The sequence below is a fragment of the Bos indicus genome, chromosome 18 (genome assembly GCF_029378745.1).
Source record: "Bos indicus isolate NIAB-ARS_2022 breed Sahiwal x Tharparkar chromosome 18, NIAB-ARS_B.indTharparkar_mat_pri_1.0, whole genome shotgun sequence".
Classification (NCBI taxonomy): Eukaryota; Metazoa; Chordata; class Mammalia; order Artiodactyla; family Bovidae; genus Bos; species Bos indicus.
The window spans coordinates 56,510,860-56,524,176 of record NC_091777.1 but is presented as its reverse complement, the minus strand read 5'-3'; the positions used below and the strand labels follow the sequence as shown (position 1 = coordinate 56,524,176).

The following is a 13,317-nucleotide window of genomic DNA, read 5'->3' as shown; positions in this document are numbered from 1 at the left end:
CACCAGAGTTTGAAACCAAACTCCCTCTCTTTCCGGTGGGCTTCTCTGTTCCTCAGTTTCATCTGGGAAGTAGGATAATTGTACCTCCTTCGGTAGAGAGGCTTCAATGAATCAAAGGTTTGGCACGGGGCACATAGTAGAGCGTAGAAGTAACCTGTTCCCCACACTGCCTCCCTCCCACTCAATGAGGTGAAAGTCCCCAGGGTTGCACTAGATGGTAGGCAGGCCCTGGCACTGTCTCGCTCACTCTTGCATCCCCAGGGGCCAGCACAGGAAGCATCAGCAGAATGAAGGAAGCTGGTAGTGAAAGACCCGGGGCAGGTTTAATAGGTCCCTAAAACTTTTCTAGAATGTTCTAGCAGAATCTATGTGCAGCCCTGGAACAATCTGTGGGTCTCTGTTAAATACAACAGAGCTCGGACCTACTGTAATGCGAAACTCCAGGGTTTTCCGATGATGGAAAACTCAGGGAAGTGCTAACATATGACAGCAAGGCTGCTCACACATCTGAAGCTGCTCCAATTCCATGTTCCTAGATTCCACTTGCAGTCCTAGGGCCAGTTTAATGAATCCAGGGGCCTGCTCCACGCATAATATGCATGTGCAGGCTCTCATATAACCCAGGTATTGCAACCACCAGTTACAACGGACGTACTTGGTGGTCCAGTGGTTAAGACTCTGCGCTTCCAAAGCAAGGAGCACAGGTTTCATCCCTGGTGGGGGAACTAAGATCCCACATACCATGCACTGTGACCACAGGGAAAATTAAAAAAAAAAAAAAAGTTACAAGACCCTGAGGTCCCACTACAATCTATTATAGGTCGTACTCTAATACCACAAGGGGCTGCAACGATGCTCGCCAGTCTGGCTCTAATAGAATATTCCTGTGGCCTGTTCTGATAGATGCGAGGCCACAAAATGTTATGATATAACCAATATTTGCCCTGTTTTCATGTAACAGGCCTGACACCTGCTGTCATCATAACCTGGGACCCTGCTTTGAAACATGCTTGGAGCTAATTTCCCTGGAAAATGACCACTGGGGACACCTATAAGAGGCATGCAACAGAATATTCCAGAAGCATGCTAAAATAGTCTCAAGATCCCATGACAAACCACCAGGATTTGCTGTAGTAGATCCAGGATTACATAACCATTGATACTTCTAGGGACTTCTGCCAAAGACTTTTTAGTTTTTAAATTTCTTTGGCTGAACCAGGTCTTATTTGCGGCATGCAGGATCTTTAGCTGTGGCATGTGGGATCTAGTTCCCTGGCCAGAGATCAAACCTGGGCCTCCTGCGTTGGAATCGCAGAGTCTTAGCCACTGGACCACCAGGGAAGTCCCCTGCCAAAGACTCTTGTCCTCTGGCTGGCCAAGGCGACTCAGCAAAGGCTTCGCCAAGGTCTCACTAGGCTTTGCTTTACAATAGGCTCAGGAATGTGACACAATCACTTCCTTAAGAAGTATCACTTACTAGAACTAGTTCTACCCCCAATAACACAGGTGAGTGTATCTCATGTTCCCGAAGGGGCAGGGAGGCAAGATTTTATAGATTAGGAAACTGAAGCCCTGTGGTTCCCAGCAAGGTTATGCAGCTAACGAGGGTAGGGCTAGACTCTGCAACAGAGCCTGCAGTCTTCATACTACCATTGGGAGATTTCTCTGTATGTTCACTGCTTCCGGTTACTCTGTGACTTGAGACCCAGTGTAAGTGGATAGGTTAGGGGGTCCCTGAAGACAAAGAACCAGGAGTGACTTTCTTGATGTAAGAGAAGCCATTTTGGCCTAAGCCATCTGTGATCTAAGCCTGGGTCCAGTGCTCGCCCTTGAACAGGTCTCAGTAATCCGTGATCTTCAGGGAAGTAAAGTGTGCAAGTAAAGTGTGCAAGTGTGAGACGCTCAGTCGTGTCCGACTCTTTGCGACAGGCTCCTCTGTCCCTGGAATTTTCCAGGCAAGAGTACTGGAGTGGGTAGCCATTTCCTTTTCCAGGGGATCTTCCCGACCCAGGAATCAAACCTTGGTCTCCTGCAGACAGATTCTTTACTGGAAGAGAGGGCATACAGGAAAAAGGAAAAGCTGTCAAGAAACAATAAAACAGAGTCCTAATTCCTCCTCAAAGGATATACAGAACCATCTGATACAATCTTTGAGATCTGCAGTAACTAAGGCCCCACCCAGATGAAGGTAGAATGATATTGCCCCTCCAGACTTCAATAACTACAGTTAGGGCTCTGGTGAACTTTGCCCCAGTTCTGTGCTGATTTCTCCTCTGCTCCACGCCCCCACCCCGATGAATGTGCTTGTTCCCTTAGCTTAAAACTTCCCCAATTTTGCTGCTGGCGAGACACTCCTTTGGGGAGGGTCCCTGGTGTTCTCCTTACTTGTGGCGAGTTATAACAAACCTTCCTTTTCCTGATCTTTGGCTCAGTTGGGTCTTTCGGCTCAACACCCACCAAGAGATGGTTCTGGGGTACTGCTAGGGGTCAAGCCTGGCCTGTGAGAATGTGGGGATTTAACTTTTTAGAAAATTAATTCATTTGGGATTTAACCTCAAAAGGATTCATGCACTCGGGTAAATGTGTGAGGCGCACTCAACAGTTTGTTCCAGGTGCTGGGGTTGCAGAGATTTTCCCCCCTTCTTGGAGTTTATATTCCAGCAGTTAACAGGTTAACTAATAAGTGTGCCAGGCCATAGAGGATCTGTGCAACAAATATACAAGTATGCCATGAGCAGGCTTTCCTGTCTATGTGGGACATTCAGGCAGGGAGCGGGGACTGGGAAGGCTGGAGGTTCTGCCAGATGGAAAGAGGTTGGTGAGAACTAGAGGTTAAGGGGTGGGGGAAGCAGCAGGTAGAAGCCTGGGGTTAGAGGTTCCAGGCAGAGGGCACAGCCAGTGCAAAGGCTCAGAGGAGGGAGCAAGTCTGGGGAGCAGGGAGGGTGGGAGGACCAGGCAGGCAGAGGGCAAGCTCTGAGGCTGTGATCTGTGCCCAGGAGTCATGTCTCTAGCTGTCACAGGGCTCTAAGAAGGGCAAGTGGGGCCCCTCCTGGTGGTCCTGAACTCAGTGAGGCAGCAGTGAGCAGTGGCTTGAAGCGAGATTTAATTCCCTTCCAAAGAATTGAACTGGGCAGCCTGGAATCCTGGCCACCAGACCAGCAAGGACTAGAGGCTATAAACTGTTTTTCCCTGGCTCTTTGGCCCCAGTGAAAAATGCATTTATCACGGAGGCAGAAACTATAAAGGCAGGTACAAAGTTTATTGTTAGAGACAGAGCACAACAAGTGTGGGGAGAGCACACAGAAGTGGTTTGCTCTGTTAAGACAGAAGCAAGGCAGAGATGCACACCCAGAGAGGGTGTGGGCGTCCCCCGTAGCGAGGAGGAGTGCGGTAAAGAGGCGGTTAAGTTGTTTACATAGGTCAGTTCTTCCAGGTCTTTGTTTACCTTTAGCCCAATATCTGATTCCTTTTTCCACACCTGGCCTACCCTGGGACCCTTACCCTGGGTGCACACGCACCGCTCAGCCAAGATGGATCTCAAAGTGGAGGCTTCTGGGAGGAGCAAGAATCATTATGGCCTGGCGTTATCCCGACTTTTGGCCTCCAAGGAGCCTTTTTGCGCATGTGTAGGGTCTCCCTTGTCCCAAAAGAGGGGGAGTGAAGATCCCATAATCCTTTATTCAAACAGGGTTTTGCCCTCTTTGTCCTTGCCCTGACTATTACCTTGACTATTGCCATGACTATTGAAGTGTTTACAGCAGACAAACACTGGCTATTTACCCTGCTTCTGTTGTTACTTCCATTTTGCAGAGCAAACGGAAGGCTGATTGTAAATTCCTCCTGGATCTCATTTATCTCATCTCAGGAAATGCTAACAGTTGTTAAGGATCCAGCCTGAAGCCCACGTCTTTGTGCTCCGTGAAATGCAAACAGGAGGCCAGTTGTAATGTCTAACCTGGAGCCCCTCTATCTCCTGTCTCAGTCCAATGGTTAAGAATCCACCTTCCAATGCAGGGGACGCGGTTTTGAGCCCTGGTCGGTGAACTAAGATCCCATTTGCTGCGGGGCAACTACTGAGCCCACCCACTCTATAGCCCTTGCATTGCAATTAGAGAAAGGCTGCATGCTGCCACAAGGAGCCCGTTCGCCACAGGAAGACCCAGAGCAGCCAAAACAAACAGAAGAACTGCAGGTAATGTCCCCATCCAGGTCATCGCAACAGAGAATTGACACGGCCCTGGGGGCTTTCTCCTTGGATTTTGTGCACTGACCATCAGGAGGTCCCCACCAGGTCAGGGCTGCACCCGACAATGGGGTGCCAAGGAGCCGCCCAGCAACCCACCGCTGGGAGGAAACAGGGGAGCGGGCCTGTTGTTGTTGTAAACACGGTGGCCCCACCCCGAACGGAAACACCTGTGGGTGGGGGCTCCTGGAGCGGCCTCAGGTCCCCCTCTGGGTCTCTATTCCCCGTCCTGTCTCTCCGATCTGCCTTTCCCTGTCCCCCATCGCTGTCCCCCGCTCTCTGGGTCCCAGTGCCCCTCCGCGGAGTCTCCCACCCTCCAGCACCAGGTGGGGCAGGCTCGCAGGCTGAACCTCGGGGCGTGCCCCCTTCTGACCCGTCCCTGCCCCTTCCTGCCCTCTTTGATGCGGCCCCACTTCCTCTGGCAGGAACCCCCGCCCTCACCGGGCCTGGGTAAAAAGGAGCCCCCGGGCCGGTCCAGACGCAAAGTCCCCGGAGGCGGCAGCGGCAGCGGCGGCTCCTCTCTCCTCACGGCCCTGTCTCCCAACCCTTGTACCAGTGTGTGTCTCAGACCCTGGTACAGGTACGGGGAGGCAGGGACCTGGGGGATCCCAGCAGCGCCAGGCCTCCGGGCTGGAGTTAACGGGGTAACCAGTGCCTCCCCTAAACCTGAGCATCCATCTCTGCCCTGTTGTGGCTCAGGTGAGGGTCTCTGCTGTCTCCCTCTCCTTGGCATCTGTCTGCACCTGCCACCCTCCTGCCTCACCTGCTCCATGCATGTCTCTGTACCTGCTTCTGTCTCTGACTGGTGTCCAGCAGAGGGGTGTCTCACATCTCTCATCTCCGTATCTGACACTCAAGGTCCCTCTTCCTTTCCCCATTTGCCTCTAGCAGAAAGCCTTCCCTGTTAATACCAACTGTTAAGCTCTCTCCTCCTGAGTTTTTACCCCGACACTCAAGGTAGCCCTGTCTGGCTCTGTCAGAAATCTCTTCCCCTTCATTTGCCTTACCCTCATTTTTCCCCATCTCCAATTTCTCTCCTCACCCAAAGCCACCCCATCTGGTCTGTCCTGATTCAGTCCCACCTGAGGGACTTCCTATCCATGCAGCCACCTGTGACCTTCACTGCTAGCTGGCCTCGCTATGCCCTCTAGACCATTTTCCTCACTAGGACTTTTGGGCAAAGTAGTCACCATCATCTGATGCCTGTGGCTCAGGTACTTCCTGGGATCCTAAGCAGAGAACTTGCCCCCTCAGATGAGTTTGCTCATCTGCAACAGGCATGGTGCTCACTTAGGAGGGATGGCGGGATGTGTAGGGGGAAAGTGGGTGCCTTGCCTTCCCGTCAGAAGACAATCCCAGCTTGAGGTCAAGACCTTCAACTCCCAAACAGGCAGCTTTGAACCCAAGCCCACCCAACCCACCGACGCTGACACCCAGCAAAGCCAAGAGGGCGGATATTTCTTCCTCCCCCTCCCCTCAGAGACCAGAAAAGGCTCAGAGTCTAGAGAACCCAGGAACCTCCACCCTCACTCACTTCCTCCCCAGAGACTTGCGGGGGGAGCTCAACACCAGGTAGAAAGGCCTTATGAGCACAACACCAAAAGGTAACAAAGACCAAAACATCAGAGGAGGGCAGCGTCTTGATACAGGTTGTCTTCACCCAGACGTGAGGGCAGGAGGCAGGATGTGGTCCCCATCTTTATGCCCCCAAAGGATGAAGACGAATCCCATCTTCCACATCAACCCCTCCCTCTTGTAGGGGCACAGACAGCCAGAGCCTGCCCGAGATTGGGAAAATAACTTTATTGTGTTTGGGGCAGCAGGCAGAGGTCCAGTCTCAGAACTTCTGGAACTGCTTCTTGGTGCCGGCAGCCTTGGTGACCTTGAGGACATTGAAGCGCACAGTCTTGCTCAGGGGCCGGCACTCGCCCACCGTGACGATGTCGCCGATCTGGACGTCCCTGTGGAGGGAAGCAGGGCTGGGTTAGGGGAGGCTCTGCTCTCAGCAGGCCCTGAAGGCGTCTTCCTGTCTCTAGGTGGAGCCTCTCAGCTTTGGCTCCTCCAAACCCCAACCAAGCTGCTATTTCCAGTTTCACCTGTCCCCAGGTAATTACTGAGCACAAACTACGTGTAAGACCCCGGGCTCCAGGCCATGCGGAGGATGGGCCGACCCTTCCAGGGACAGAAGGCCTCCATCTGTCATGTCCTTTGCAGGGCACTGGAGGCTCACAAAGATGGTGATGCATGACCCCTTTACTACCCGCCCCCACAGCTGATGACCTCCACACGGCAGCCAGGGCGTCCTGTTAACAGCCAGGTCTGGTCCCACGTCACTCACTCCTGTGCAGCCCACCCCCTCCTCCCTGCCCGGGAGGGCAGCCAACCCTGCTCACCTGAAGCAGGGAGAAAGGTGCACGGACATGTTCTTGTGGCGCTTCTCAAAGCGGTTGTACTTTCGGATGTAGTGAAGGTAGTCTCGGCGGATGACGATGGTCCTCTGCATCTTCATTTTGGTCACCACGCCTGGGGGGACGGGGGGCAGTTCCTGGTCAGGCCCCACAGGGAAGGGAGCCATGGGCAGCCCGGGGTGTCCAGGAAGCAGGGGGCCGTTGAGTAGGGTTCCCAGGAAGCCCTGTTTCCAGCATCAGCTGTGCCAAGTGGCCTTCTCAGCACTGCCCAGGGTGGGCATCTGAAGACCATCGTGAAACAGACATCATTTGCCAAAAGTGTGCCCCCGGGGTCACCAGAAGTCTGCCAACCCCTTCCCCAACCCAGGACCCTGGAGCCTCAGTGTCCCCAGCCCTTCTTCCCTCAGACCCAGGAAGGTCCTCACTCACCAGACAGGATCCGCCCTCGAATGGAGACATTACCCGTAAAAGGGCATTTCTTGTCAATGTAGGTGCCCTCGATGGCCTGCAGGGATAAGGAGGATTAGGGAACTCTGAAAATAGTTCCTGAAAAGAACAAGGGGCGTGGCCTTTCTAAACACACAAACTACAGTTCCCAGCAGCAGCCACTGAGATGTGGATAGGTCAACTCAGTTTGGGCACATGTGCAGGGACACAGGGGTCTCCTCCTTTCTTCTGAGGGTGCCCGTACCTCCTTTGGAGTCTTGAAGCCCAGACCAATGTTCTTGTAGTATCGAGGGAGCTTTTCTTTGCCAGTTTCTCCAAGCAGGACCCTCTTTTTATTTTGAAAGATGGTCGGTTGCTTTTGGTACGCACGTTCTGTCTAAGGGGATGAGGAGGAAGCAGGTAAGACCCGAGCAGGCAACAACCTGGCCTGGAAAGCTTCACAAAATCCCAATACCACCTTGTCGGGTATTTAACTCCCTGAACGTTGGCCACCAGCGCCAAGCACCCCAGAATTATCTTCCAAGACACTAACCCAAATATATCTCTAATTCAGACTCAACTCTGAACCCAGGGTTACATCAGTATTTATGATCTAAAACACCTCCTACCACCTGGAGCATTCAATCCTTAAAGCCCCAGCGATACAAAACAAGCCTTAAACACCAAAACTGTTCAGCAAAAATTATTCAAGACACAAAAACATCCAACCAGGATGCACGCCTTAACTAACATAGGCGGCTCCAGAATTAAATACCAAACTGACGGGCTCCCTGGAGTGGCCCTTAGACGTCAGTTCTCAAAGGATTAACCCTACAGCCTAAAGCCTCCCCCCCCCCCAAAAAAAGTACTCTGTAAATCTTGATTTTTGAAAAGACAACTTCCAAAATCCTTGAACCTTAAATTAAACCCCAAATGCGGAGCCTCCAAAATTTAAGTGTTAGTCGTCCAGTCGTGCCCGACTCTTTGCGACCCCATGGACTGCAGCCCACTAGGCTCTTCTGTCCATGAGATTTCCCAGGCAAGAATACTGGAATGGGTTGCCATTTCCTTCTCCAGAGGATCTTCCCGACACAGGGATCGAACCCAGGATTCCTGCACTGCAGACAGATTATTTACCGACCGAGCTACAAAGGAACATTTAGGAGGTGCTAATCGAGATTAACGCCAAGACAACTGCCCTCTGCCCGATTTAACCCCTGGGAAATTAACCCCCAAACTGGAGCGCGGAGTCCCACTCTCCAGGACTCGCCTCTGAAACCCAGACCCCGCAGAGTCGGCATCGGCACGTAGCCCATACCTGAATGTCCGCCATCTTTCCGGCTGCCTGAAAAAAGGAAGGCCGCGGCGGCGTCCGGGTTTCCTTATCGACTGCACAAGGGTTAGAGAGGAAGTGACGACAAAGGGGCGGGACAAACACGGTTTGGGGCGGTGCCTTGGCGAGACTCTGATTGGCGAACGGTCCTACCTAAGCACGCGATTCGCAGACAAAACGAAAGCTGCCATGATGGTCAAGGCAGAGGAGCGGGAAGCGGCACACTGTCTCGCGAGAGTCTTACGCCATCATTGCGCGCCGGCATGCTAGGTCACGTTGGGAAGGCGTGGCCAGCCTTAACCAGCCTATGTTATCGCGACATTTATCGGAAGGCGGCCATGTTCCTGAGATGAGTGAGACCGCGTGGGGTTTGGGACCTCGTGTCTGTTTCCGTGCAAGGTTTGAACGGGCCGTGGCGGCGGCCATCTTTTTGCGGGGCGAGAGACCAGAAAGTGTTAGGAACATGCACGCGCTGCGAAGCGCCATCTTTGTGAGGGACGGACACTACCCATGAACTTCCTGAAGTTTAATAAAAGTCGGTTTCTTTTGTGGGCCGTTTTTTCCCCAGAGAGTGGTTTCGTTGAAAATTTTAATTCAAATTAAAAAAAAGACAATTTTAATTCGAATTAAAAAAAAAACAAAAAGGCCTTCTGCTAATTGTTGAACAGCGCTGTCCAATAGTACTCCCCGCTATGATGCAAATATTTTCTATCTGCGCTGTCCAATACAGTGGTCACTGGCACTGTAAGTGGGGGGCGTGTGACTGTGAACCTCAATTTTTAATTTTAATTTTATTCGATTTAAATAGCCACATGGAGCTAGTTATCCACTGCGTTGGTCAGTGCAGGTCTAAATCAGTATCAATTTATTATTTTACCAATTTTTGGAAAGCAAAAATCTAATAGCAATTACCATGTACGCAGAATTGTGCTAACACACTAAGGATGGCTCTGTTAATTATTCCCATTTTGCTGATGCGGAAACTGAGGCATAGTTGGGAATTTGGGAATTTAACCTGAGCAGTCTGTCTCCAGCCTTACTTAATCACCTACCTTTAGAGAAATTAAAAGACGGTTGCTCCTTGGAAGAAAAGTTATGACTAACCTAGACATCTTATTAAAAAGCAGAGAATTACTTTCCCGACAAAAGTCCGTCTTGTCAAAGCTGTGGTTTTTCCAGTAGTCATGTATGGATGTGAGAGTTGGACTATAAAGCTGAGTGCCGAAGAACTGATGCTTTTGAACTGTGGTGGTGGAGGACTCTTGAGAGTCCCTAGGACTGCAAGGAGATCCAACCAGTCCATCCTAAAGGAGATTAGTCCTGAGTGTTCATTTGAAGCACTGATGTAGAAGCTGAAACTTCAGTACTTTGGCCACCTTATGTGAAGAGCTGTCCACCTTATGTGAAGAGCTGTCTCATCTGAAAAGACCCTGATGCTGGGAAAGATTGAAGGCAGGAGAAGGGGACAGAAGATGAGTCGGCATCACCGACTCCATGGACATGAGTTTGAGTAAACTCCGGAAGTTGGTGATGGACAGGGAGGCCTGGTGTGCTGCAGCCATGGGGTTGCAAAGAGTTGGACACGACTGAGCGGATGAACTTAAATGAACTTTTTAAGAAGGAACACCAGAGTCCTTTTTACCTTCACTTCGCACTTTTTCGGAGAAGGCGATGGCACCCCACTCCAGTACTCTTGCCTGGAAAATCCCATGGACAGAGGAGCCCGGTAGACTGCAGTCCATGGGGTCCGCTCAGAGTCGGACAGGACTGAGCGACTTCACTTTCACTTTTCACCTTCATGCATTGGAGAAGGAAATGGCAACCCACTCCAGTGTTCTTGCCTGGAGAATCCCAGGGACAGGGGAGCCTGGTGGGCTGCCGTCTATGGGGTCGCCAAGAGTCGGAGACGACTGAAGCGACTTAGCACCAGTCGCACATTTTGCGTACTGCGCCCCCTTCTGGCCAGTGTTGGCAACAACCCTCTGTCTTGTAACACCCTGCAGCTGCTACTAAGTCACTTCAGTCGTGTCCGACTCTGTGTGACCCCATAGACGGCAGCCCACCAGGCTCCCCTGTCCCTGGGATTCTCCAGGCAAGAACACTGGAGTGGGTTGCCATTTCCTTCTCCAATGCATGAAAGTGAAAAAGTGAAAGTGAAGTCGCTCAGTCGTGTCCGACTCTTAGCGACCCCATGGACTGCAGCCCACCAGGCTCCTCCGTCCATGGGATTTTCCAGGCAAGAGTGCTGACTTGGGCCTTGTTGGGAGAATTCGAACTCCAGACTTTGGCCTCTTTCCTTAATTAAGTCTTGGCCTGAATTTTCCCAGCGCTCTCGCTGAGGCTTCACATTTACCAAAGACCTCAAATTTAGGCTTTTGCTAGACTTTTCCAGTTCAATGTACAAAGTTGTACTGAGTTCATAATCAATATATATAAGACTTAAGTGTATGTTTTATTCTGCTTCGAATTGCCTTTGAATTAATCATTTTAAAAGAAATCCTGGTACATTATTATATTTTTGTGGGTGTGTTAAATGCAATTTCTTTTAAAAATAAAAGTTGGTTTCTTCAATATAAATATTTAAATATTTGAGCAAATATTATGTCACATTTAAGTAAAAAGTTAACTTCTTTAATGCAAATATTTAAAATGTATCTTCTAGGAAGTCCAAAAATAGATCCAACTCTGAGAATTTAGCATATGATGACAGGTGCAATTAAAAACTGCGGAATATACAAATTATTCAGTAATTTTGTGTTAGGACAAGTGGGAGACCATCTGAAGATAAAGTTGGATACCTAGTTCCTACTTTATGCCAACGTAAATTTCTGATGTGTAGGGATAAAATTTAGGTAGGCTTGAGAAATGAAGCCATGAAGAAAAGAAGCTATATATTAGATGAAAACATGAGGTTTTTTTTTTGTTTCCACTTACAAGTCTAGTAAAAATTTTTTTAAGCACTGCATTTAGAATATACAATCTATGCTCCTAACAAACTTCTACAGGGGTCACAAAATATTCTTCTGATTTTTTTCCAATTAAAAAAAAATTGAATTATAGTTTATTTGCAATGTTGTGTTTCAGGTGTATTGATTCAATTTTGCATATATATATATATATATATACACACATTCTTTTTCGTATTTTCCATTATGGTTTATCACAGGATATTGAATATAGTTCCCTGTGCTATACAGTTGTTTATCAGTTCTATATATAATAGTTGGCATCTGCTAATCCCAAACTCCCAATCCATCCCTCCCTCACCCCCTACACGGCAACCACAGGTTTGTTCTCTACAAAATCTATTTCTGTTTCATAGATAAGTTCACTTGTGTCCTATTTTAGAGTTCACATATAAGTGAGGAATGGTTCATTTTTAATTGTCACTGTTTCAGTCCCTCTGGGATAGCATTAAGGAAGAGAGACTTTTTGTTTTAAAACCTGCTGTATCTTCCTCTGTGACCTAGTAGTTGTTTTATAATTTATTTTTTTGAAGAAAAAAGTTCTAGAGTTCTTGAATAACTTGGAAAGGATTTATATTTAGTTTAAAAAAAGGGGGGACCTGGAGTTGCTGCCTACAATATGTGCTAAACTGTGTATGAAAGTTAATGTAGAAAAAAGCCTGGAAGGAAATACATGACAGCGACCTAGTGGTTTACATCTCCAGGTGGTGAGATTAGGTATGATTTCCTGTCTGTGTCTTAAATGCTCAATACTTTGCAAATTGCTAAGAGCAGCTGGTGAGATTTTGATGATAAGGGAAGAGCAAATAAAAAATACTGCTTCACTCTGAGGGGGTGAGGGCAGTTTGGAGATGTTTAGGTCCTTAGCTTCTAGGTGTTGATCACAACTCACAGTAGGAAATCCTTTTTGTATTGTGACCAAGCACACTTATCTCTCTCACCCTCCTCTGCCTTCGTCAACTTGTCTGATTTTTAAGTCTTTTAACTCTCTCCTTTACCTTCTCTGGTGGCTCAGACGGTAAAGTGTCTGCCTGCAATGCAGGAGACTTGGGTTCGATCCCTGGGTTGGGAAGATCCCCTGGAGAAGGAAATGGCAGCCCACTCCAGTATTCTTGCCTGGAAAACCCCATGGACAGTGGAGCCTGGTAGGCTACTGTCTATGGGGTCTCAAAGAGTCAGACACAATTGAGTGACTTCACTTCACTTTACCTTCTGTAATACATTTTTTTTTCTTTTCATTTCTATTCAATTTCATTACTATTTTAAGGCTGCTTACAAACCACCACCTTGAATTTTTTGAACTGCGGTGTGAACAGCCTTGGTGCTCAGTAACAAACTTCAGCCAACTTTACTTATCACTTGAGGGTGTATTTCCCTGTCTCTGACAGATCTCAGACATTTCCTAGCATTTCACAAGGGAAATGCACATATTAGAGTACAGAACGGCCCCCTCCTCAGTGAGCACTGAAATGCCTGTTAAAACAAGCCATTCCTCTGTAGTGTCCAAGGTTGCTGTAGCCCAGGGGTTGAAGCTGATCTGGGACTAGAGTGCTGTTGCAGGGCGCTTTGGGCAGTTTTGGAACGTCCCTTCTGTTGGCCCAGAGGTCCTGATTCCCTGTATTTCTCCCCCAGGAATGATTAAGGTTATGTCTGAAGATTTCATTTATCTTCTTTAATGGGGAATGATGAGCATCTCTTCACATGCTTATTAGCATTTGTGTATTTTCTTTGGTGAAAGCTGTTTTCAAATCTGGGCCTAAGTTTTTGTTGGTTGGCTCATTGTTACTGAGTTTTAAGTATTTTTCTATGTATTTGGCATTCAAGTCCTTCAAGAGACATGATTCACCAATACCTTCTCCCAGTCTGACATGTCATCTTCTTAAAGTGTTTTAACATTTGGCTTAATACTTGACTGTACTGGGTCTTAGTTCCCGTTCATGG

The 13,317-nt window shown here is 48.9% G+C and overlaps 1 protein-coding gene, 1 long non-coding RNA gene and 1 other non-coding gene across 4 annotated transcripts; 1 reads left to right on the top strand and 2 right to left on the bottom strand.

Moving 5' to 3' along the window:
- The first annotated feature begins 4,843 nt into the window (after nt 1–4,843).
- On the top strand, nt 4,844–6,767 carry LOC139177166 (uncharacterized). Of its 2 annotated transcripts, XR_011561646.1 has the most exons (3): nt 4,844–4,942; nt 6,280–6,349; nt 6,458–6,767. It is a non-coding gene; the product is annotated as an uncharacterized lncRNA (long non-coding RNA). The 2 variants fall into 2 exon arrangements; XR_011561645.1 differs by having other exon boundaries at nt 6,280–6,767.
- On the bottom strand, nt 6,032–8,553 carry RPS11 (ribosomal protein S11). The gene is made up of 5 exons (XM_019979923.2): nt 8,396–8,553; nt 7,343–7,474; nt 7,081–7,156; nt 6,637–6,766; nt 6,032–6,204 (listed from the first exon to the last, which is right to left on the bottom strand). Exons 1-5 carry the CDS (start codon nt 8,408–8,410, stop codon nt 6,081–6,083), a joined length of 477 nt encoding a protein of 158 aa, XP_019835482.1. The 5' UTR covers nt 8,411–8,553; the 3' UTR covers nt 6,032–6,080.
- On the bottom strand, nt 6,879–6,965 carry LOC139177385 (small nucleolar RNA SNORD35). The gene has a single exon (XR_011561831.1). It is a non-coding gene; the product is annotated as a small nucleolar RNA SNORD35 (small nucleolar RNA).
- Nucleotides 8,554–13,317: the final 4,764 nt, after the last annotated feature.